The sequence below is a fragment of the Pituophis catenifer genome, unplaced genomic scaffold (genome assembly GCF_029215685.1).
Source record: "Pituophis catenifer annectens isolate HBS135680 unplaced genomic scaffold, rPitCat1.0.hap2 SCAF_2, whole genome shotgun sequence".
NCBI lineage: Eukaryota > Metazoa > Chordata > Lepidosauria > Squamata > Colubridae > Pituophis > Pituophis catenifer.
In genome coordinates, this window is record NW_027256882.1 from 210291583 (window position 1) to 210317831 (window position 26249).

The 26249-nt window shown below is 38.3% G+C and overlaps 1 protein-coding gene across 1 annotated transcript; it reads right to left on the reverse strand.

The window, feature by feature from the left end:
- On the reverse strand, positions 1-24955 carry LPAR1 (lysophosphatidic acid receptor 1). Its single transcript, XM_070935503.1, has 2 exons — positions 24196-24955; positions 1-322 (listed from the first exon to the last, which is right to left on the reverse strand). The coding sequence occupies exons 1-2, from the start codon at positions 24932-24934 to the stop codon at positions 21-23; spliced, it is 1041 nt and encodes a 346-aa protein (XP_070791604.1). The 5' UTR covers positions 24935-24955; the 3' UTR covers positions 1-20.
- Between the last annotated feature and the right edge of the window lie 1294 nt (positions 24956-26249).

Consider the following 26249-nt stretch of genomic DNA (forward strand, 5'->3'; position numbering starts at 1 on the left):
TTATCTTAGTGGGATTTTGTTCAGACCACTGAGTGATCACTGCTGTGTACACCAGCCAAAATGGTGTGATTCAGTGAGGAGGCCGAGCGATCAGAGCCTTCAGTAGGTCCATTGGCACTCTCAGTGCGCTGACAGCAAAGAATCTGCTTGAAGGTGGCACTCATTTCTTTGTCTCGGTAAGAGTAGATGATGGGGTTCATGGCAGAGTTGAATTCCGCGAGCAGCAAGAAGAACTTTTCATAGGCTAGAACATCGCACTGTGGGCAGCAAACATCAAGAAGAAGCAGAACTAATCCTGGAGTCCAGCAGATTATAAAAGCACCTGGAAAAGACAAATAAAAATACATTTGGTCTTCTAGATATTATATAATTATTATATTATATAACTGTTATATAGTAATAGTTAAATTTTATATAATTAGTTAATAATAATAATAACAATGTAAGATAGCCAATAACAATAGCACTTAGACTTATATACTACTTCATGGTGCTTTACAGCCTCTCTAAGCAGTTTAGTGTCAGTTTATTGCCCCCAACAATCTGGCTCCTCATTTTACTGACCTTGGAAAGATGGAAGGCTGAGTCAAGCCTTCAGCCAGTCAAGATCGAATTGCTGACAGTCAGCAGAGTCAGCCTGCAATACTTCATTCTAACCACTGCGCCACCATAGCTCTAAAAAACTAAACATGTACATTCTACATTCAGACAGTAGACTTGTTGGAAACTACTCTGGGATAAGAAAAAGTCCAGAATAGAAAAGGGAACCATAAATATTCAAATAGTGCATTCTAACAATTACACCACCATGGTTCAAGATGCTATATAATATTGCCTAGATATTATATATTCTATCATATACTTTTTTGAAGGAGCTTCGTGGCATGTTCAAATTTTATTCTCATTTATCCATTGAAAGCCTCTGTGAACTGGACTAGGCTTGATTAGTTTAATTTATGAGGTTGCTAGAAGTGTCAGAAAGAATTTGCTGGCACATGAAGTCTGAGATTGATGTTCAGTATGAAGCCAGGGGATGAATCTAGATTTATTCCTCTATATATTATATAGTATATATATATTTCAATGTTTTGGTTTGCTTTCTAAATATATATTCAGCCAATGATCCTTATTTTCAAAGAATAAGACATACAATCACATACTTATTTGTGAATCTGAATTTGGATTAATTTTAGCAGATTAACTGATCACCTTCCAAAGTTTTTAAAAGTAACTAATACAATGAGTAGATTGGATATATGTTTTGAAGCAATTGATTCTGTAACTGAGCATTATTATTATAAAGTTTCTATACTGTACCTTGTTCCTGCTAACTACATACTTCAATTGTATCATACCTCCCAAACAGAAACACCAAGATTGTCTGTAACTAATAATCTGTACATTGAGGGCAGAGATTGGCCACTTGTACATCTGCTGAGAAGCACAAATGATCCTGTTGTCAGCTTCTTAAATCTAATATAACTTCCCTTGAATAGCTCCAGTTCATTTGAGGAATTACCAACAGCTGTGATGTTTGCACCCAGACATATTTCAAATCACCTTTTCTCCTTCAAATCCTGTTCACTGTTGACTCTTGAAAACCATAGATGCCTTTGGAGAATAACTTTAGTTTGTGGAAGAGGTTTGTTTGCCTGGTGTATTTTATCCTTTTTGTAACCCTAACCCTAACCCTCACCACTAGTTTGTTTGTTTATTATATCAATTTATATGACTGCCCAAACCAAATTCATGACTCTGAGTGACTAACAGTATACAAACAAGAACACACACGTAATCTGCAGCTGAGGTTAAAAAAAAAAAATCGAACTCCACAACAACAAATCAGCACAAGTGTTGTACTAGCTCTGCTACACACCCAATTCCCCCAGAGTTTTGCTTTCTTATTTCTCTTCCCCTCCTTTTCAATACTAGATTAATCTTTTACCCATCTTTATCTTCCATTCAGTTCATCTTCCTTTCTACAAGTATGCATTATTTTAATAGTAATCTTAATAAATTGGAGAATGTTTTATAACTGTAAGTGTAATTTATATTTAAATAACTGGTAATAATAATAATGTTATTGGTCAGCTATTTTTAAAGTAAATGAATATTCCACTGTGTATAAAACTAAAAGCATACATCCTGGCTAGAGATGCCTTCAGCTAGCCAAAATATGAATCTTAACATCATAATGCAATCACCATCCTTTACATATGTTAATGCAATGTTAAAATACAAGTATAAAAGTATCAAAATTTTGCATTGTGACACTGAAGCACAGGCTCCATTGCTTCTTTTCTGGCAAATCATAATGCACATACAAAAGGAGTCAAGTTCACATGTCATGTCATAATGTAGTTTTCATCATTTGCCCTCCCATAAGATATCTCTTATGGATGCCCATAGTCAGAGCTAATATAAAGTCCACTTTAGTTATATGAATTTAGAGCTAAGGGCTTAAACTACAACTAAACAAACTCTATTTGAACAATTTCATAGTGATTTTGCTCCTTCTTGCTGGATAGCTGTTTAAAGTAATTCAGAGAACAGCCTAAGATGTATAAATATTAATTTTTACATTGCATATTCTCATGAGATAAATCCACTAGTTTTCTTTTGTTTTTTTTATTACATTTAAAATATCACATTGTCCCTAATTCTTATTTTGTTGACTGCACATTCTTAATTTGCTTACAGATCTATATTAAAAAAGAATATATTGCTGTTATATACCAACATCTATCCATCTATCTGACAGTTCACTGCTTTTGGCCAGCATAAGAATGAAATAATTTTCTAATTCCATTTGCAGCTGAATAAAACTTTGTCACATTTATGGAAATTTCATTGTAGAAAAGACATCAAGGAAAAAAAAGCAACTCTCGTTTCAGAGCAATTCATACCATGAGTAAAAAGTGAGATTCTGAGTTGGGTGTGCCAATAGCAATAGAGAGGGCAATGAAATAAAATATGACCTACCGTACTGATTTGATTGTGGAGAAGAACAGATGCAGAACTATTGTTCATAAGGGATGTTATTGTATCTCCCATCCATGAACATCTAAGGTTAAGGCATTGAATCTTGCTATTTTAATGGCGGTGGGCAAATCATATTATGTCTAAAAGGTCACTTCCTGCCCTGCAGCTGGGTGGGGAATGTAGATATTAGGAGTTTTCTACTTTTAATCCCTTCTGGAGGACCTGGCCTGAAGGCATTTTGTTTATGAAGAGTCTGGCCTGGATTTCTTAATGGGCACAAAATATCTATCTTTAAAGACTTTAGGCATCTGCTGGAGGCTGTTTCCTATAGCAGGAAGACTGGGGATGCTTTTTGGCTTTAAGAGTATGTTTCTCCACATCTCCTTTGGGGAAATATAATATTCTGCCTCTTTCCCCAAAATATTTCATTCTTTAGGAGGGAGGGGGCTTCCCACACCAGGCCCATGGTAAGTAACAGGTTCTTTGCGAAATTCTTATCTATCAAACAGGATCAATCTATCTGGTGGGTGGATGAAGCAATGTTAGTGTAATACAAAAGAAAAGAAAAGAAAAGAAAAACATGACACAGTTAAAGGCTCTGATCCAGATTAACAATTTTTGTTTCAATTTTAGCTAATATAAAATTTTATTCACCTCACATTTAGTGCCTGGAATATTTTACATGACTTAAATTACATTTTTTAGTTAACAAACAAGAGTTGCTTATGCACAGAACTTTCAAGCTGACCAGAAGTTTTAAAAGAGGATGGGAAGGCCTTTCAGAGATAGTTACAGACAGAAAGATATGTGAAGTTAGTGGAATGGATGAATCCCAGCTGGTTGTCAAAACAATTTGAAATATTTATTGTTGTGAAACACACAAAGCTGCCCCTATGGATCTTATCATTGCTGAAGGCCAAAAATAAACAGGAAGTGTTTGTATTTTTCTCTTCTTTTATCAATGACCCAATAGCTCTGTGCTAGGAAACATACAGTTCGTAAAAAGAGATGTGGCAGGAAACATTTGGCTGAAAAGACTAGAACTGAAAAGAACCAGGTGCCCTATGGTTAAAACAAACTTTACATTAAAACTATGAGCTTTAATCCTTTTTTTTTTGAGGGATGAGTAATGGATTATTGTTTCTCTCGTGTCAGGGTTGTGTCTACATTACTTAAATGAAATTTCCCAAATTTGATAACCTTCATTTGTTAGACTTAAATCATTGTTCCAAAGCCAGAATGGCTAGGAAATTATGGGAATTCAGTTCTAATACAATTAGAAAATAGTGGACAGCAGAAGCTACCCCAAAACTGGGAGATAATGGCAGAATCCATTCCTAGGGTTATTCTAAATGTTAGATTTCATTCAGGTAATTATTTATTAATATTCAACTAGGGAGGTGAGGGAGACCCAGTTTGGTGTGGTAGTTAAAAGCACTTAGCTAGAAGAAGTAGATCAGTAATGGCTAACCTTTTCCGGACTGAGTGCGCAAAGCGCCCAAACCCCCAAAATGTAATTTGTATGTGGGCCCCCTGCATGCGCCACGCCCCCCCGCACATGCGTGGCAGAGACCCGACAACCAGCATGCTGGAGGCATGCGCACATGCATGGTGGAGCTGAACTGGGGCGATGACTTGTGTGCCCACAGAGGGCGCTGTGTGCTACCTGTGGCACTCGTGCCATAGGTTCGCCATCACGGAACTAGACCATGAGTTCTAGTCTTTCTTTAGGCACTGAAGTCATCTTTGGGCCTGTCACTCTCAGCCCTGGAAAGAAGATGGCAGTGACAAACAACTTCTAAAAATCTTGCCAGGAAAAGTGCAGATCACCAGAGTCAACACTGATTTAAAGACAGACAGACACACGCACACAGCATGAATTTCATGTCACATTCTGGATAAACAGGAGGTTCTACTGTATGATCTTGCTTGCATGCCAGTTTTCATTTAATAATCTGTCTTTCTGAAATGTTAGCCTACATGAAAAACAAAATTAAGCAGATATTAACATCACTTTTGAGAGCTAGCAACATACTATTTGCTTCATAGTAAATGAAGGTTATGTATATGCAGGCTTCATTTTCTTCCAGCACTAGGTTGCAACTAGGTTTGGCTAAGCAATTATAATTGTCCAGAGGTCACCCAGAATGCAAATTGGATTCTGCATCTCTCCAGACCAATCACAACGCCTTAAGCCCTACATCAAACTAATGTATCAGACAGGACAATTAAAAGATTCATATTAAAGCAATGCAAATGGCAGAAGAAATAATTTAGACAGCATTCCTTCCTTCTGGTTCAAACCATTCATATTAAATTAGGGTCATTAACTAACCAGATGCATTTTTTATTGTTCCCATATTATGCGCATTGTTCTGGGAAGCACCAAGATTGTGCAGAAGAACATCTAAAACCTTCAAAATTCACAGCTGCTCCTTGACTCATGGAAAGAGCTGGAGTTTTCCCACATCACATTATGAAAATACTAAATGACAATTCTTTGTAAACATTTCCCCAGATAAGATTATGAAATATGAGGCTGAACTGTTTAGACATCTTTCGAATATATCCAGACCCGAAACATTTGCCAAAATTGCTTCAGAGGAAAATGATCGCTAAGCGTCACTAAGGGTGACTTGAGATCTTATGAAACCAGGCCACATTCTAAAACATTCCTTTGGCAATAAAGCCTCCGTCCGTTTCCTGCAAACCATGAAGTTTCAAAGCAACTCTGTTACTGCACCCTCTTTGGCTCACCACAAGAGGTCACAAGAAGCATAAAGTGGACAATGGGTATGCATCTGCAAAAGCTGGCAACAGCTCTGGTATACTTTTCCTAGTTAACTATGATAGGAAGGACAAAGCTTTAAACATAATAAGACCACACCTTCATTGTCAAATACCAGCATATAAGAGGGCCCAATTCTATTTTGTGCTGATGAGCATATTTAGGGTTTTGAGAACATGCATAAGTCTCCCAGAAGAGACTTTCTACAATTCATAAAATATACAAAATGTGGGAGATCTTCCTTCTTCTGCTCCTCCATTTTTTCTGGGCTGATGGGCCTGATGTAGGGATGGGATTCAGCTGGTTCGGACCGGTTTGGGTGAACCGGTAGTTTGGCCAGTGGCTGGGCCCGCCCACCTGCCCTGGCGGTATCCCGTCTTATACAATCACCGTGTTTTTGATGCGGTGCGCATATGTGCAAGGTGCACGCATGCGTGAAGCTATTCCATCCTATACAATCGCTGGTTTTGACACAGCGCACAAGTGCGCAAGTGCGCAAGCAAAGCTACCCCATCCTATACAATCGCTGTGTTTTTGATGCAGCGTGCATGTGCGTAAGGCACACACGTGAGCAAAGCTATCCTGTCCTATACAATCACCATGTTTTTGACTCAGCATGCATGTGTGCAAGGCATGCACACGTGAATGCGTGTTCACATTTTCGATTTTGGGTGAACCGGTTGTTAAATTATGGGAAGCCCACCTCTGGCCTGATGTTTCCATTTATTCTAGTTATTACCCAGCTTTCATATTTGAACAACACTTAAACAGGGTGGCAGTCAACAACAACAGACACAATTTTACGCATTCTTACCTGGAAGTAAATTCTACTGTGTTTTGAGCTGCATATTCTATAGCTTTACAGCCTAAAAGGGATCTTTATTGAAATCCTAATGAAGCCACCTCTATGCTTTAAATTCACTGAGGATTTAAGCAAACCACTGGCTATCATCTTCAAGTCCAGCAGAATATAATGAATTTTTGCTGCCCTGCTTTACTGAAGATAAATATTACCACTACTACAACTACTACTGTAGGCATATTAACACGATATAATTACCTATTCTTACATCAATTGCTATTTTGGGAATGTTTGATTCTTTAATCACCTCCTTTGCTTTTCAGTTTTCTAGCAACTATCTCATTAGACCAGAAGACTGAAGACAAGCTTTGACCACATGACAATAGTTCAGTGCTGCCCAATTTAGAAGTAGAAAATACACATGGGAAATACAAGAAGCATTTCATGTCAGAGCAACCTATTTCTTTACATAGAGTAGAATTTGTCCTAGCTGCTAGAGCAGGGATCAGCAACCTGTGGCTCTGGAGCCACACGTGGCTCTTTCATCCCTCTGCTGCAGCTCCCTGTCGCCGGCCAGCTCCACAATTGATAAGTCTTTCGGTTAGGACAGGTAGAGGAAAAAGGACACTGCACTAGGAGGATACTCTATGGTGGGGGAACTGGACTTCTGGTCAGCAGAGAAAAAAGGATGCCACACTAGGAGAAGACTCTATGGTGGGGGAACCGGACTTCCGGTCGGCTCCAGAATGAGAGCCACAAAGGTTAGGACCTTTGTGGCTCTTTGACTGTTTAAGTTGCCAACCCCTGTGCTAGAGACTCTCCAGCATATTAAAAGTATTTATAGCAGTAAGTCTTCACATCATCATTATGTTTTAACTAATGATGTCAGGAATTGAACCGAGAACTTTTCCATGCAAAACATGTGCTCAGTCACTGACTGGTCTCTTACATCAAATTTCAGCTGAGCATCTAAGCACCAACCAGCACCAAACTTATTTCATCAGACCCCAATGATTTCAGACATACTTTGAATTCTTCCTATTTTAACACTGTATTTCACACCTAGCTTAGATATTCCATTGATCAAAAAGAGAGAAGACATGTAACCCAATTTCACGTATCCCTCACTATACTAAGAACAAGAAACTATTACATTATGTGCAACATTTCACAGACAATAACCTAACTGGAATATCTGCTATTGGTTGTTTTCTTCAAATTTACAACTTATAGGCCTGATTATGTAACATGCTTTGAAATGAAGACTTGATCAACATAGATGAATATATTAAGAGCATAGTGGTCAGAAAAGACAGGGTTTCATTCATTTTATTATATTCAATTAAATTTCAATTTTTTTTTCTTTTTACAACCATGAAATCCCTTTTTATCAGGGTGGACTCAGGGCAACTGAATGGAGCTCAGCATTTACTGGCCGGATGCCCTTCCTGATACCTACACGGAGTTCACAGATAATTTTCTCTTTGCACCCTGATAGAGAAACATCTGTTGAACTCTCAACCTTCCGAGTGGGAGGTGGTGAGCGTCTTCACTTCTAGGTCACCATACCGCTCTTTGCATTTCATTAAATAGTCTTCCCTAATTGTTATGTTCCAGGTGTGTTGGTCTCCCAGGATTCCCAGCAGGGGAGAAATTCAGCAGGTTCTGACAGGTTCTGGAGAACCAGTAACGGAAATTTTGAGTAGTCTGGAGAACCAGCAAATACCACCTCTGGCTGACCCCAGAGTGGAGTGGGAATGGGGATTTTGCAGTATCCTTCCCCTGGAGTGAGGTGGGAATGGGGATTTTGCAGTATCCTTCCCCTGCCACGCCCACCAAGCCACGCCCATCAAGCACATCAAGCCACGCCCACAGAGCCGGTAGTAAAAAAAATTGAATTCCACCGATTCCCAGCTACTCCTTTAGCACTCATTGGCATTTTTAGATGGGCTTCGATTTCTGGGACTAATTTTCCCTAATGAAATGTTTAATTTTCCTAACACGTCTCAACATCACAGCTCCTTTAAACAGATGTGCCAACGAGTTTCTGAGTTTAACACTTTCAGGAAAGAACATAAAGTTTGTACAAGGGATGCCACAGTTTATGGAAAATATACTGATACAAGAAATAAAAACAATCTGTGACTTTTTTTAAAAAAAATGCACTCAGCGAGTTCAAAAATGGGAAGTGTAAAAACAAAGAGTCTTATCATTGAGGACAAGGAGGAGAAGCATGGTAGCCAAAAAAACAATGGAATGTGACACATTTAGTTAGCAAAGGATTTGAAATAAAACAGGAATGTTCCTCAGGAACAGCTTTCTGCTCCTTGTACCATTTTCAAAGACTGTTCATGTGAAAACGAGCTGGTGTATACATCTAATGAAAACTGGGTTATTTGGCAGCTTTAAGACTTGTGGACTTCAACTCCACAATTGAAGTCCACAAGTCTTAAAGCTGCCAAGTTTGAAGACCTCTATGTTAGAGCTTGTCTGTGTATAGCATATTTAGAGAGAGTGAGAGACAGACAGATTGACTACACATAGTCCGTTCACCTCCACGGTGGGACAATTTCCTTTCTGTGCTGAGATTAGCCCTTGGTATTATCACTGTTTTTAAAGCTGACCAAGCAACCTCATGCTGCCAGATAACACAGATGCTTATTTCATAACTCCTGTCACTTAACAATCTGTCTGGAATATGCCCCATATGTGTGAATATTCTTTTAAAAAATCAATAGTTTGGGAACTTGCTGCTCAATGAAAGATGAGAAAAAATCCTCAGCAATTCCCTATCCATTCTTCTTTTTGCCTGCCTTAATAAATGATGAGTTTCTTTAAAGGAAATCCCAGATCTTGGACCCAATTAATACATTTTAATGGATGAGTCTTCTTCAGGAAAGAAATAGAGGAAACTGAGAGCCTTGGGTAGTAAAGCATACTTCTTAGTGAGGAGTATATGGGTATAATACTAATTTCGATTTAGTTTTAATTTAACTGGACGAAGAGCATGATGGAATGAGCACTAAATGATGGAAACTGATTGAAAAACACAAACATCTGGAATTTCTTTCAGCTTGCAAATATAAACTGATTTTGGAATATCACTAAATTAATATTACTAGGCAATACAACACAAACATAATCTATGTAATTATTTGAGATAGAAATGATTTCATTATTTTGTGAAATTGCAGAATTTTGACATTTGTTGGCAAGTCTTTCTTCATTCTGTGCCTCGGGTTTCTTGAGTTTATCTTTGCAGTTTTGGGCTATTTGCTGGTATTCTACCTTAGTTATGTGTCCCTCTTTCCATTTTTTGTACTTATCCTTTTTTTCCTCTCAGTTTATCAAAGAGTTCTTTGTGCAACCATGCTTGTTTCTTCATGGATTTCTTGTTTTTTCTTTTTCAGTGGTATTGAGTTGGACTGGGCTTTTATAATCATATTTTTCAGAGTTTCCCAAGCTTTGTTAGTTGTTTTCACCTTTTAAGATTTTCATCCATGGAATCCTTCACAAGCTCTAAGTTTATTAAAATCAGCTCTAAGACACTGGTTTGATTATATTCTAGTACTTCTGCCTGCATTATATTGAATTCCAATATGACATAGTTCTTGCAACTTCAACCCTATCATTTCTTCTGTTAGTAAGAATTAGGTCCAGTATAGCTGTCCCATTAGTTCCCTCCAGATAAAGTTGTAAGCTAAGTAAGTTATTAAGAACCTATTCGATCTCCCACAGAGTTTGTCTCCCAATTGATGTCAGGATTCTGTCAGTGACTGTAACAAAGTCTATTAGCAGTACCTCTATTAATTCACAAGATGTTTTAATGGATATTTAATTGAAAACAATTCTTCTTCCACTTTCAGAAATCATCCTGAAAGCAGCCTGTTTTCTGTGTTTTAGTATCCCTTCTAGTCAGGGGTGAAATGTAAAATTTGTTACTACCGGTTCTGTGGGTGTGGCTTGGTGGGAGGGGGTAATGTGACTGGGTGGGTGTGGCCAACTTTTTTTAAAAAAAATTTCAAAGCATTTTTTCTGCAAATGCAAAAAGATGCTTTGAAAAGCCTTTGCCGATCAGGCAACAAAACTGGGACCTTTTTTAAAAAGCCTCTCTGACGATCCCAGCTGAGTTGTCTGATCGTCAGATAATTTTTAAAAAGCCTATCTGACGATCAGGCAACTCAGCTGGGATCGTCAGAGAGACTTTTAAAGCATTTTTTTCTGCAACCTCTTCAGCGGAAGAGGTGGTTAAAAAAATGCTTTGAAAAGGCTCTGACGATCCCAGCTGCGTTGCCTGATAGGCAGAGGCTTTTCAAAGCATTTTTTTAACCACCTCTTCCCCGGAAGAGGTTGCAGAAAAAAATGCTCTGAAAAGCCTTTGACGATCCCATCTGAGCCGCGCGATCATCAGAGGCTTTTTTTTTACTTTTAGAAGCATTTTTTTTTTGGCGGAAGAAGTTGTAGAAAAAATGCTTTTAAAAGTAAAAAAAAAAAAAGCCTCTGATGATCGTGCGGCTCAGCTGGGCATGGTGGGGGTGGGGGTGCAGGGATTTTTGCTACCGGTTCTCTGAACCACCCGCCACCATTGCTACCAGATCAGGAGCATTTCACCCCTGCTTCTAGTCCAATCTAGCACTAAATAAGATTTGCTTGAAGAAAAGGCATGTTGTGGATACCACCATCTATGGACCTACATTTGATGGGTTGCAGGAGGCAGCCCTTCTTTGCTGTAGTGCCCACCCCATTTTCTCCATCTTGAAGTCAGGTTATCTCCATCCATGTTTTCATTCCGGAAGTCCCTCAGGACCCGGTTATGTCACCAGGTCTGGGGCCCACAGAGAACTGGAGATATTTAGATGACTCCACTGTAGCTGATCTTTTTTACTCTCTCTCTGTGGTTCATATATTATAGCTATGTATAGTGGTATACATTCATTTTTAATGTTTGTTCTATTTTTATAATGATTGTTTTTAAATATATATTATATATCTGTTTTTTTAATTGATTTTTGTATGCCACACAGAATTGTTTTTGTCAGATGTGTGGTCATTTAAATATGAGAAATAAATAAATAAATAAATAAATAAATAAATAAATAAATAAATAAATAAATAAATAAAATTAACCAACAAGACATTTGAATTATCTTGGATTAATAAAAATTCTGCAAAACATTTTGATAAATTGTCACTTCCTTTTTTAAAATTAAATCGCTGACAATAAACAAGGGGGTTTGTGATTCTGGCACGTTCAACACAGGGATAAATAGAGGTATTTTTGTACATATATAAATATATTTTCAATATGAACATTCAGAAAATTATACAGCCTTTCCACATGAACACAGCCTGGATTGCAATAAATTTTAAATTATACATTTTTCATATTATACCACAAATATTCTCTACATCTTGTTAATAATGGCATTAAAAATCCAGCAGAGACAAGGCTCTTTTATATTTATCAGGATATCTCAATACTGTCTTCCATATTATTTTATAAATATTGGCAATGTGAAGTCTATAGTCTTGTTATACTTGAGAATGTGCTTAAGGATAAAAACGACTTTTAGGTGTGCAATAATTAATTCAAAGCTCCCTAATACTTCCAATGTTTCTTATTTTTGCATTTACTATCCATAAGGACTACAAATTTTCTTTAAATCACAGCTGGCAAAAACATTAAGTTTGTTCCAAAGCATTCCATTTCATTTTCACGAACATTTGTTATTTCAACTCAATCCATTTTTAAGGATTTATTTTGCATTCTGATGTATTTAAAAGATTTATATGGCTGCCCATCTTAAGCACCTTTGGGCAGCTCACAACAACAATAATTACTGGCAGATTCCATTTTCACTGTCTTAAGTGGAAAACATTAGCGTTTCCCAATTGGCACTCTCTGATGTCCTCCTGAATCATTTTCAGTTATTTCCCATTAATGCTGACTAAAGATGACAAGACCAGGGGCAAGAACCATCCTTTACTTGTATATCAGATAAATTTATGATCCATTCAATTTAACAATATACTTATTTATATAAAAAGCAAAACTACAGCAATGATTTTCTGCTTTTATTTCAGAAGAGAACTCAGTTCTTGAGTTTACTGCTTTATTTCCCTCCCCTCCCATCGAATTGAAGTTAGAGGTTAGTTTGGTTTGGCAAAATTGAGGCTGTCTTCCAAACTGAAAAGTTGTGGGAGTATTTCTCAGCACTGATTTCCTTGAATTCTCAGAATCATTTGCTGATATATGCTTACATGATTTCAGATACCAATTTTCTTGTTTGAACATTTTAAATAGCAATTGTTCTCTGAACACTGATGCTGTTACTTAGTTTGGGTAATGAAATTGGCAAGAAAACCACCAAGCTTAGAGAGTATCAAGGACTCCTCAATTGTTCTCTTCCTCTTGTGCTACCAATAGCAATGAAGTTATGAAAATGTAAACTTACTTTCCTCCCCCAAGTTCTACAGAGTATGCAAAATCTGTAATTTATTTCTGAATCAGTCTGCAGAGAGAGATGAATAGCCTCAGAAACCATTGAGATTGGTGGGCTCAAATTCAGCAGGATCTCCAGATAAGCACTTCTCTATTGAAATATGGCTTAATTGCCTTGTTAGAGTGATTCATTTAGCAGATGAGAACATCTCCTAACTGCCCTAAGTATGAACAAAACAGTTCTTTCTTCAATGGTGTTTGCGTTTCTACAAGCACTGTTTCATTCTGCATTTTCCCCATTTTGTTTTCAAAATGCTCCTTTAAGGTCCACATGAAAATTCTTACGCTTTCAAACTATATACATTTTTGTATACAATTTCTCTGATCAGGTTTTGGAAGCGGGTACTTTTAATATATGCCTTCTCATATACATTAATGTATATTAATTTTCTCTAATACATTAATTTTCATGTTCAGGTTTTTATAATTTATGCATATTTGTCCAGAGAGAAGTACATATTAAGCATTAGTTTGAGTATCAGTGTAGAAGCATAAATTGTGTTGCTTCGTATGACCTTATGTATACCACAAGCTTCTACATTCCTGTTTTATACTGTATGCTTGTTGCACACACTTATCAGGAATATAAACCCTTACACCACATCAAGGTGAATTGCTAGTAACAGTGATCGAAAAACAAACAATAAAATATAAAATGTGAAAGGAAGCCAAGGTCATCGTTTTGATAAAATAAAGCCATTGTGCCATGTAGAGCTATTCCCATCACCACTCTTAAACTCACACCTACTAGAAAATCCTTGGCTATATACTAAGAAGCATCTTTTGCTGCAGCTGTGCAAACAATGTTCTAACTCTGTTGCATTTTTAAACACTTATCTTCCAAAATCTCTCAATTCACTGCCTTTGATGTGCCAGAGCACCCTCAAGGGCTGAATTCAAGAGAAAGAATGCCTTATTAAAAATTAATGCAGCAATACAGGTTGTATTAAATGTGTATTACTAATTAGGTTTAACCACATGGGTTCTTTGTGGTTTTCAAGTCAATCAGTATGCATTTATGTCCCCAAGTAATGTGTGTTGTTGTTATAATTTTCCCTTTACATAATGGAGCATTAGACAGGTTCAAATGATAATCTCAGTTTAATGAATGAATCATGTAGATGTGCACTCAATCCCTTCGTTTCTCTCTTTACTGTAACAATGAACAAACCAGCATCTCTTCAGTTAACTATAATTTCTAGTTTCATCCCACCAGTCTACAAAGGTGAAAGATTTTAGGCAAGCCAGAACAGGATATAAAGTCAACTCTAAGACTTTTGCTTATATTCTGGTTTATACTGAAGTTATGATCCAGTATCCCGGATCTGACAAATTAGGGAAGTATGATTAGTGGAATATTAATTAACACAGAACGTTTACTGTCTTGTAAAAATAAACAGCATGTCTATCATTAATGTTTCTCATATCTCATTTTAGGAATAATATGATTGTTGAATATAGTAATAACATTTGTTGTAGGAAATACAAGTGGACTGAAGCTCTTGACCTTCAGGATGAAGGTGATAGTACACGATTAATCCCTGTACCCTTGGCTTCGTATTCTTGATAGTTCCAATTGTGGGGTCAAGGCTATTTCTCACACTATTTATACCATGGGACAAAATTAAGTGTAAATATCTTGAGCTGCGCAGCTGGACAAATGACATTTGAATTGTAAATTAAGAAATTTCACACAATAAACTGACAAATTTTTGCTTTAGTGTCTCAGTTCAAATTTGCTCAGTGCGATTTCTAAGGAATTTGACTTCAGTAAAGTATGATTAAGATTGCAGTCTGTTGGAAATTGTACCAGTCTATAGTTCTGCATGGTTTGTTTTCAAATATAAAACTTTCCTTTTATAATTTGAATCTCTGCCTGCCCAAGGTCCATTTTCTTGCCTATGTAAGCTATATAAATCACTCCTATGTAATCCCCAGAGGAAAGAGACATGTTGTGGAAAAAGAATTTTTATATTCTCTATTGCTTTGGATATTTCAAAAGCAGCCTTGTTAAAATGAGAAAAGTGATCAAACTATGAAATCATTTCCTTCTGTTTGAAATATTTTACTCAGAGGGAAGAAAAGAGCATAAAGAGGACGGGGAAATCTCTTCTGTTTTGACTCTGCCCCAAGATTCAACATTTCAGCAATTCTGTGGGATGATGCCATTTGCCAGCTCCTGAATGCTCCAGCCAGAGGTTCAAGTCATCTCAGTCATAAGGAAAAACAATGAATCCTCTTGTGAAACTCGACTGGACTCCACATCACTCATACCATCAAGAGATTTTTCCCCCTTTTAGGAGAAAGGGGAGCTATCCTCTTGCATTGGCTAGAAGGAAATGGCAGACACAATGTCAGGCATTTTCTGAGATGGATATACAAGATTCTCTTGTTTGGCCTTTGTACATGTGCAGAAGGGTGTATGAAAAATACTTTTCTGTTCTTTGGAAAGAATTATTCCTCTCCCCCCCTCCCTTCATAAGGGATTGACTTCAAAGAGAGAAGGAGGGAGGGAGTTGCTTGAATTGCTTGGGAGGAAGTTAAATTAAAAGGCGCTATAATAAATCTCTGATTTTACAATCTGGTACAAAGACTGAAATAGGGCTTATTTCTATATGTGCTTAAATTATTTTTGAAGAGCTCTACGTGTGTTACTATTAGAAGCAGTTTGCATTCTGCAAGTATAGGCAGGTGGGTAGCTGTCATTAGAAATTTTTCGGCATTAGACAATCAATCAGGGAAAGAAGTTTTTTATATACTGTACATATCTTCAGTTTTATCTAGCCCTTAGTTGTGTCATTGTTATCTAATTCCCATTAAACCTGATCCATTTGCCAAAGATTTTCCTCTTTCAAAAAATACAATTGTTTCATTTCCTTCCTTCCTTCCTTCCCTCCCTCCCTCCTTCCTTCTTTCCTTCCCTCCATATATTTTGTCTAAAATACTGGTGCAACAATTAGTACAAATACTGGTGCAACAACTATAAAAGCCTGTGTATAATTTCTCAAAACTGTATTGTATACAAGGCTTCCTGATGCGTAAACCAGATGTTCTTTGGAAAAATCCATGAAATAAACTTTTAGTAGTATTTTCCACACATACATTTCATGGCATAGGAAGATTCCCTCCCCCCAAAGTTGTGGAAATACATCCAAGTCGGCTGAAATAGGTTGCTATCATTGCCATTCATACTGCTTAGAAGAACAAAAAATCCTGATGTAGAGCAATGAATTTTCCGTTTATCTGATCTTTTAATGATAGCGGTTCCTAAATGTGAAGGGTAATCAGCAGGTTAAACTTCTATTTGTTTAAAACATATAAAATACTTTACTTTAGGAGAACCCTCACTCCAACTTTTATCTGAACTAAATTGGAAAAGTCTAAATAAAAGTACTGTAGTCCCAGACTTTTAAAATAGTGGACTTGGTAATTAATTCCAAAAATAAAGCTTTCAGCACTAAACAGCAACAACGCTTTGAAACAACTGAAGCAAAATATGCATAGGTAGCACGATTCAAATAAGCTAACATGGCAAGAAACAAAAACTACAAATTTTGGGTTCATTATGGTAGCATAACTATGATTATATTATATGCTAACCTGATTCTAATCAACTCCAGTTATTTGTAACTAAGTAATGGAGACCTCTAAAAACAACTCAGCAGAATAGAGTTTGTTTGAACATTCCCTGCTTTGTTGTACAATACATTAAGTAGATTTACTTAGCTGGCTGAAGGTGCTTATATTCTAATAAATGTATTCAGTATTTTCTCCCTTCGTAAGCACCGTCTGTCCTCTTAGTTATTAACATTCATTAGGACTATGCAAAGAGGTGCTTCAAAGCAAAGGCAGATATATGAAGCATCTCTTTTGGTATTATTGAAGAAGCTGGGATTTTCAAGTTCAGTGGCTGCTTCTGGATATACAGTTGATTCACTTTTTCCTCCATGAGGCAAAACAATTGTGCATCCACATGCTTGCAGAGACAATCAGGAGGCAGTTGCTCCAAACCCTTGCAAGCAATGATCTGTTTCGAAAGTTCCAAATAATTTTATACAGTCCTATTTTTAAACTTCTCATCCCAAATCCTGAAAAGCTTGTCTCATTTTCCATATTATAACATTATAAAATAAAGAATGATTCCCCAAGTTTGCAGGATTGTAATCTTTGCCTTCCTAATAGTATCATGACTGTAACTTTGTTGCTTGTATCCTTACAATTTATATGGCTATTGATTGTTTCCTGATTGCTTATTCGTACCCTATGATTATCATTAGGTGTTGTACCTTATGATTCTTGACGAACGTATCTTGTCTTTTTATGTACACTGAGAGCATATGCACCAAAGACAAATTCCTTGTGTGTCCAATCACACGTGGCCAATAAAGAATTCTATTCTATTCAGTGGTGGGATTCTGCCGATTCTAGGGGGTTCGGCCGAACCCTTTGTTAAATTGCTGGCTCGCCCCGCCCCTTGTCCCGCCCCTCCGCACTACTATTTATTGCCAATAAATGGGGCGAGCGAGCCAGCAATTTAACAAATGGTTCGCTGTTTTTTTGTAATTTATTGGCCCCGCAGCACACCGAACCGTTTGTTAAATTGCTGGCTCGCCCGCCCCTTGCCGCCTCCCACCCACGCGGTGCCAGCCTACCGTAGCAAGGGGTGGGCAATTGTGGCTCTTTTACAACCTGTGGACTTCAACTTCCAGAATTCCTGAGACAGCTTGGCTGTCTCAGGAATTCTGGGAGTTGAAGGCCACAGGTTGTAAAAGAGCCACAATTGCCCACCCCTTCCCTAGCCTGAGTTCTGCTGCCTGGGATCCACGTGGGCTGCCACGTGGTTCCCCACCGGCTCCGGACGCAAGAGAGCAGGATGGAGAAAGCAGCTTCCACGCCTTCACTCACCCTCACTCTCTGCTCTGTTGGATTGCCGGCCATTCGCTTACCCCGCCCACTCCCAATCTATTGCTGCCTCCGGAGTACCAGCTGATGGCTAGAGGTAAAAAACCTGTTCAAATTCTTGCCGCGGGGCTTCAAAGGGCCGCCCTATAGCTAGTGGTGGGATTCTGCCGGTTCTAGGAGCCGAACCGTTTGTTAAATTGCTGGCTTGCCCCGCCCCTCTGCACCACTATTTATTGCCAATAAATAGTGGTGGGCGAGGGGCAGGCGAGCCAGCAATTTAACAAATGGTTCGGTGTTTTTTTGTAATTTTATTGGCCCGCGGAACTTCAGCATAGGCTAATTAGCCCTTGCTTAGATCGGCTCCCGAGTCTCAGCTGATTTGTCTCAGCTGTTTTGCTCAGGGCTCTGCTGCTTGCTGGAGCAATTTTTTTTTCCCCTAGCTATCCTGAAAAACAAAACTGAAACTGCTTTGCTGTTGCTGCAAGGTTGGATAATTAGGCAGGCAGATTTCTTTTCTTTTTCCTCACCAAAAAAGGTAGGTGCAAACAATGGGAAATTTAGGGAAAAAGAGGAGAGTTCAAGATTTTAAAACACAAAAGAAAAAAAGCTCTATTTAACTAGGGAATTGTAATAATTGAGATACTATTAATTGTATATTTCTGAAAGCAGAAATGGTTAAGTTGTGGTTTGGAGGAATATATGGGGGAAATTATTTGGTTTATTATTATTGGTAAATATAATTAATTGATTTGTAAGAAATTGGATTGCATGGAAATAATTGGAATATTCATGTTCATATTGATTAATATACAAAAAAGGTAGTTATATAACTAATTGATTTATATTAAAATGTTGAATTTATATTAAACAACTGTAATATTACATAATTAACCAATGTGAGGATGGATATAAAAATAATGACAATGGGAAGGGGTATAATATAGAATAGAAGGGAAAAATTGAATTTGATTAAGATTGGAGATGAGGATGAAGGGTAATATTGGTTTTTTACAAAAATAGATGAGGAATAAATATGGCAAAAAGGAAATATAGAAATTGTAAATTTAATTGAAATGACTAAACACTGTTTAAATTTGTGAACCGGCCACATACTCTGTTCAAAGAAAATACATTGTTTGTATGTGTGTTTCTAATTATTGTTATTTATTCATATTTGTTCTCTTTTATTCTTTAAAGTTTAACAATTCATTCTTTTATCTTAATATCTTTATATTTGTTTGGGGTTGGCTTTCTTCCCTTTCATCTTTTTTATTGTACAGCAATCTTTTCTTTTCTTTCCTTCTTACTTTCTCTTCCTCCCCCTCTTCTTCTCCTCCCTACTTCCTCTTCCTTTCTCCTTCTCCTCTCTTCCTCCCTCTCTTACCCTCCCTCCTACTCTAATTTCCCTTCCCTTCCTTCATCCCTCTCTATTGCTGTATCCTTTTATGCATATGGACTACTCAGAGGGCTGAAAAAGTTATTTTTGACTGGTCCTCGCACTTTTGACCAGTCCTCGAATTTACGACTGTCCTCACATTTTACGTTTTTGCCCTATCTTGTCACCATGGTGAAGAGAAGCAGTTGTGAAATGAGTGACATGGTTGTTAAGAAAGCTGCACGGGCATAAATGTCAGGATGGTCATAAGTGTGAGGACCGGTCAAAAGTGGGAGGCCCAGTCAGAAATGACTTTTTTTCAGCCCTCTGAGTAGTCTCTATGCACATAGCCACACCCACCCAGTCACATGACCAGCTAGCCACGCCTACAGTCACATGACCAGCTAGCCATGCCTACACAGTCACATGACCAGCTAGCCACACCCACCCAGTCACATGATTGCCAAGCCACACCCCCAACTAAGCCACGCCCACAGAACCTGTTGTTAAAAAAAATTGAATCCCACCACTGATTCTATTCCTGTGTATAAGTGTGTGTTAGATTTCAATTCTCATCAACCTTGACTAGTGCCAGAATTAGTATAATATATCTGGAAGGGATCAGGCTATGGACTTTGGGATAGGTTAAAAGATTAGCTTTAATAATAAATACAATTTACAAAGACATTATTCATAGCACAAAAGTCTATTTGAACAGTCAGGGATAATTAAGTAATAAAGAATGATAGATGAATAGTAAATTTCATTTTTGATGGTTCTTTTTTCTATTCTGGACTTTTTCTTATCCCAGAGTAGTTTCCAACATTATTGGAAACATTATTGTCTGAATGTAGAATGTACATATTTACTTATTTAGAGTGGTGGTGGCACAGTGGTTAGAATGCATTATTGCAGGCTAACTCTGCCAACTGCCAGCAGTTCAATTCTCACCAGGCTCAAGATTGACTCAGCCTTCTCTCCTTCCGAGGTCAGTAAAATGAGGACCCAGATTGTTGGGGGCAATATGCTGACTCTGAAAACAGTTTAGAGAGGGCTGTAAAGCACTGAGAAGTGGTATATATGTCTAAGTGCTACTTGCTGTGGCTATTATTTAGACAGAAGAAAACTGTTGATTTCATACTTTTTTCTGTCTACCACCAAATTATTTTATTCCTGAATGAATGATAAAAACACTTGTTGGATTCAGGTGGTGGTACAAAGACTGTTTCAATTTGGGGCCAGTCACTCTTTCTCAGCCCAATCCACCTCACAGAATTGTTATTGTGACGAAAGGAGGAGGAAGAAGGTGTGTTGGATATGTTCGCCGCCTTGAGTTATTTGTAAAAGTAATAAAGGTGGGATACATATTAAATAAAATACGCATATAAGAAAATTATCTAAAGATAAATCAATAAACAAGGCAATTCAATTGTTTCACTGTGTTCCTTTGTAAAATTCTTAAGGCAGAACATTGTATAAAAGCCATTTTGTCACCAAGTGACAGAATATATATTGTGCTGCAGTGATTTCAAAGGCATTATATTGTATGTTTCTCTGCAGAAATGATAGGGCAGATTTACTTCCTGTATGTTGTGGCTGCTGAACTTATTTTTGGCAAACCAAATTCACTCTAAGTAAGCTTGTCAGACGTCTCCATTACAGCAGTGGGCAGGGACACAACACGCAAGGCATATATTTTCCAACAATTTTTTCTACATAAAATCCATTCAATCATGTATAAACACATTCTACTTAGTTATGTACATTCCTTTCTCTTTTTATGTATAGATAGATATTTTAATTAGACTTTAAATTAATTGGGCTTATAGGAAACAGTGGGCGATACTTTCACATTGAAAGATGGGAAAGGTTTAAAATGATTGATTTTTGCCTTTTCCAGCACAAACGTCCTGCCACTATGTCATAGTGTTACTTTGTGTAAATGTCTACTGATACCAATGGAAGTTCTTCTCAGGCATCTTGTAATCTGGGAAAGTTAGTACAATATTAAATTGTGCATTGCTATGGTTTGTAATTAGAAAAGGTTTAGGAAATGAGGGTCCACTAAATGGGGAGGCTCATCAGCTGCAGAGGTATCTCATACTGCAGGTAGTCCTTGCTTTACAACAGTTCATTTAGTGACCACTCAATGGCACTGAAAAAAGTAACTTATGACAATTTTTCACATTTACAACTTTTGTAGCAGCCACGTGTAGATCACGTGATCAACATTTGGTTGCTTGGCAACTGGTTCATATTTATGACCGTTACTATGTCCCAAGGTCATGTGATCCCCTTTTGCAACCTTTTGACAAGCAAAATCAATGGGCAAGCCAGATTCACTTAACAACCTTGTTACTAACTTATTGACTGTAATGATTCACTTAATGCCTGTGGCAAGAAAGGTCATAAAATAGGGCAAAATTCACTTAACAAATGTCTCACTTAGCAACATAAATTTTGGGCTCAGTTGCAGCTGTAAGTTGAGGACTACCTGTACCGTGATCTACTATATTGTGAATAATACATTTCAGCTCATATTCAATTATTTATGTAAATATTACACCTTAATCTCTTGCATGGTAATACCACAATACTACAAGATAAATTCCTTCCTTCCTTCATTTATTCAAATGTATTAACAGCCCAACTCCAATGGATTCTTATTTGTAAAAAAACTCATAATGTTATATAAGAAGGGAACCTTTAATTTATCGAAAGGGAACATAACTTAATGTATATATACTTTTTACACATCATAAAAACAGACTGTATAAATGAAGATGATACCTCAGAGCTAGGTATGTGTTTATATATTTGAAAAGAAACATCACAAGTTGAATTCAAGGCTAATGGCTATTATCAGTGTAATGATAGACTCAAGATCTAGTTTCATACAGCGGTTAAAGGTACCAAGCTAAAAACCAAGAAATTCAATTCTACTTCTGCTTTGGACAAAATGCCAGCTGGGTGACCTTAAGCCATTCACTCTCCGAGGGGTCCTTGGTGCTCTCTGAGCTTAGCTGCAGATGTTTTATTACCCAACTAGGTAACATCATCAGTGCTAAGTGAAACATCTGCAAGAAAACAACCAAGCTCAGAGAGCACCAAGGACCCTCATTTCAACCCTAAGCCACAAATATTTTCCTCTACCGGCATTAATTCTCCCTCAACCCTAGGAGGCAGGCAGTAGCAAGGTTAGGGAAGCTAACAGAGATGTTAGGTATGACTAATACTAAACAACATACAGGAGTGATGTCATTGGCTGCCACTGCAGGAAATCACCTTTCCATGCTATCCTAGTAGTGTTAGAAATTTGAATTAAATTATTTACTGTTTTTTTTACAAGACCTATGTTCTTATGCAATAAATAAATCTGCCTGACTCCGCATGGCTTACAGATGCTAGAACAGTAGTTAAGATTAAAAATCTAAACATTACTAAACAATACAACTGTAGTGAGTAAGGAGGATGATCTTGGCAGAGATATGCAGGCTCCATTGCAAGGTAAAAAGGGGCTGAAACATTTTTAGGTCCAGAATAACCAAATAACCTTCAGCTCAGACATATGCCTCCCTGATTCACTGAAGTATATGGAGGGGGAGGAACAGCACAATCAGACTGGCGAGATTCTGTTATTATAGCCAATCTGTATAAAAGCAGTTTAGCCTTCTTGTGGAGATTTTTTTCTGGTCTGGTCTATGTAGAGGGAGTGACAATAACAGTGTAATAAATAACATCCCAAGGATTGAGAAGCAAGCCTAACACGGGAATGTTGTTTCAAAGAAGGAAAACAGCAACTAAAAAGAACAACTCATGGAGACCTACAAATTTCATTTCCTAAGAGTTGGGAGCCAGAGCAAGCAATAGCAATAGCAATGGCACTTAGACTTACAGTATATACCGCTTCAAGTGCTTTTACAGCCCTCTCTAAGCAGTTTACAAAGTCAGCATATTGCCCCCAACAATCTGGGTCCTCATTTTACCCGACCTCGGAAGGATTGAAGGCTGAGTCAACCTTGAGCCGGTGAGAATTGAACTGCCAAACTGCTGGCAGCCGGTGATCAGCAGAAGTAGCCTACAGTACTGCATTCTAACCACTGCACCACCACGGAAGCTTTCTCTTCCAATTCTTAAAGACAGGTAGACACAACAAGGAGAAAGTGGACCTACAAAGGTCCTAAACCATAAAGGTCCCGAACCATAAAGGACTTTCAAAGTGACAATGGGCACCTTGAGTTGCACCCAGAAACAAACTGGCAATCAGTATAGGTTGCAGAGCAGAGGTGAGACATGGGTAGGTTGATTAACACCTACAATTGCTTGTGTCACTGCTTTGACAGCAGGCCCAAGTTTCCAGGTAGTCTTCAAGAGCAATCCCATGGGGAACACAGTGTAATAATCCACAATGGAGGTCATCAGTAACACTGAGCAAAATCTTCTGTTCAGGAAAGGTTGCAATTGGTCAATTTGTGCAAAGCCCTTCGTAACCACAAGCAGAACTATTTTCAACTTCCACAACTTCCCACTGGGGCATTATGTCTTACAGGACTCCCAGAATAGAAATCAGCCGCACACAAGGAAACATGATCACCTTCAGAATCAAAGATGGAATATTTTGTGGAACTGGAGAGCTATCGGACCCAAAGCCACTTTATTTTACTGGTACAGAGTCTAAACATTTTTACGCATCATGAAAACAGGCTGTATAGTGCGGATGATGCTTTTTACTGATCTGTATCCTGACAGTATAAAATGAACAATAGAAGCAACACATAGCATTTCCATGAAATACAGGCTGTCTATTTTGAGGGGTGGGGAAAATCACGTCTGAAGATACTTACCAAGCACAATGACGACAGTCTTTAGGAGACTCATCATGGTATCCCGGTTCCTGCGAGGCCCTGAACTATGTCTTGACATTCTCATAGTCCTCTGGCGCACGTATCCAAAGATATGAGCATACAAGACCACCATGACTACAAAGGTGACCAAATTGAAAACAGCCCAGAAGACCAAGTAAGAGTCGCTATAGAGTGGTGCCATGTTAGAACAGTGAGCAAGATCACAGATACAATTCCAACCAACGCTTGGTATCGCGCCCATGACAATGGCCACAGTCCAGATGACCACAATTACCACCACCACTCGCCGATTACTCATCCGCGTATGGAGCTGCATACGGAACACGGTGATGTGCCTCTCAATGGCAATGGCCAATAAATTGGCAACTGAAGCAGTCAGGCTGGTGTCAATGAGTCCCTGACGAAGGAGCCACGTGCTGACAGTCAATCTTCTCGTGTTGGGTCCTGTGTTAAACATCAGGTAAAAATATGCCAGCCCTGCAAAGAAGTCAGCAGCCGCTAAGTTAGCCATTAGGTAATAAATAGGAAAATGAAAACGCCGGTTGACATAAATGGCCACCATTACCAAAAGGTTGGCTAGCATGATAAAAACACAGACTGTAATCCCAAGTCCCATTACAAGCTTGCTCACAGTGTTCCATTCAGTTGCTAGAGTTTTCCCACTTTGGTTATAAAAGAAGGCAATGGTTTCATTGTAGTAGCACTGAGGTTCGTTCATGCCTGCAGACTGGAAAAGAACAGAAAGCAGAATCTGAAGTTAGAATGAGAAAATACTGAAGCGTCAGAGACACAAAAAGCTGCTCTAGAGTAACATTTTCCAACCTTAGCGAGTTTAAGAGGTGTTGGGACTACAGCTCTCAGAATTCCTCAGTCAACATTGGGGAATGTCTTAAACTTACCTAGGCTGCTCTAGAATGTTGAGCAGTTTTATAAACAAAGGAGATTGTGATTACATTTCAAGTCTAAAATTGGGGCTGTAAAACGTTTTGAAAATGATAGTGAGATGTTTCTGTGATGGCAGAATATTCTGGCAGCTGGCAGCTGGCACTCGAGTCGGACAATGAGGCTGGAGAAGATGTGGTGCCAGAGGCGGGGATTCAGCCAGGACCTTCAGAACCTCCAGAAGCTCCCTTAAGTGATGAGGACGAAGAGGAGGAGCCTCTTCTCAATGCACGGGCACGCAGAGCTGCCAAAAGGCAGGAGTGGCTCCTTAGGAGGAGGTTTCCTCGAGAGTAAGGCTTGGGGCTAATTGGCCACTCCCTTAGCCTATTTAAGGAGGAACGCCAACTGAAGCAATTTGCAGGGAACAACCGTTCACTCTCCTTTGTGCCTTGATCTTAGTTCTCTGCAAATTGCTTCTGGGTTTTCTGCCAACCATACTAAGATTAAGATTATTTATTCTTTGGATTCTTGCAGGCTGTTAAGAAAGTTAATTAACAGCCTTTATTTGAAAAAAAAACTGATTTTATTTTAGTAAACTAAGGTTTGTACAAACATTGTGTGTGCTGCGTTCTTTGGGGTCCATAGCTGGGGCAGAACACAACCTAGCAGTTCGAAAGCACGTAAAAAATGCAAGTAGAAAAATAGGGACCGCCTTTGGTGGGAAGGTAACAGCGTTCTGTGCGCCTTTGGCATTTAGTCATGCAGGCCACGACCATGGAGACGTCTTCAGACAGCGCTGGCTCTTCGGCTTTGAAACAGAGATGAGCACCACCCTCTAGAGTCGGGAACGACTAGCACATATGTGCTAGGGGAGCCTTTACCTTTATAAGTAGATCTCAGAAAGAATCTCTATGGACATAAGTTTACATAAATTAACAGATAGAATAGGGTCTCCTTTGCACATAATCCCTTCTATATGTAAAATGTACTGAGAATGGCCTAGGAGAGGCAGAGTATCTATTCCCATTGTACCTACTCATATTTGGTGCTCTTACAAAAGAATCCCTGAAGAGGGCATCTCTCTCTTGCTGAATCTTTTCATAATTGTATTTATTAAGAACGACTGGTCTGAAAACTATAGAAAACAACAT

Coding starts and splice junctions, on each gene's coding strand:
- LPAR1 (XM_070935503.1), bottom strand. CDS start 24,934: ATGAACGAACCTCAGTGCTACTACAATGAAACCATTGCCTTCTTTTAT. Junction 323..24,195: donor GACTGTCGTCATTGTGCTTG/GTAAGTATCTTC, acceptor TGTCTTTTCCAG/GTGCTTTTATAATCTGCTGG.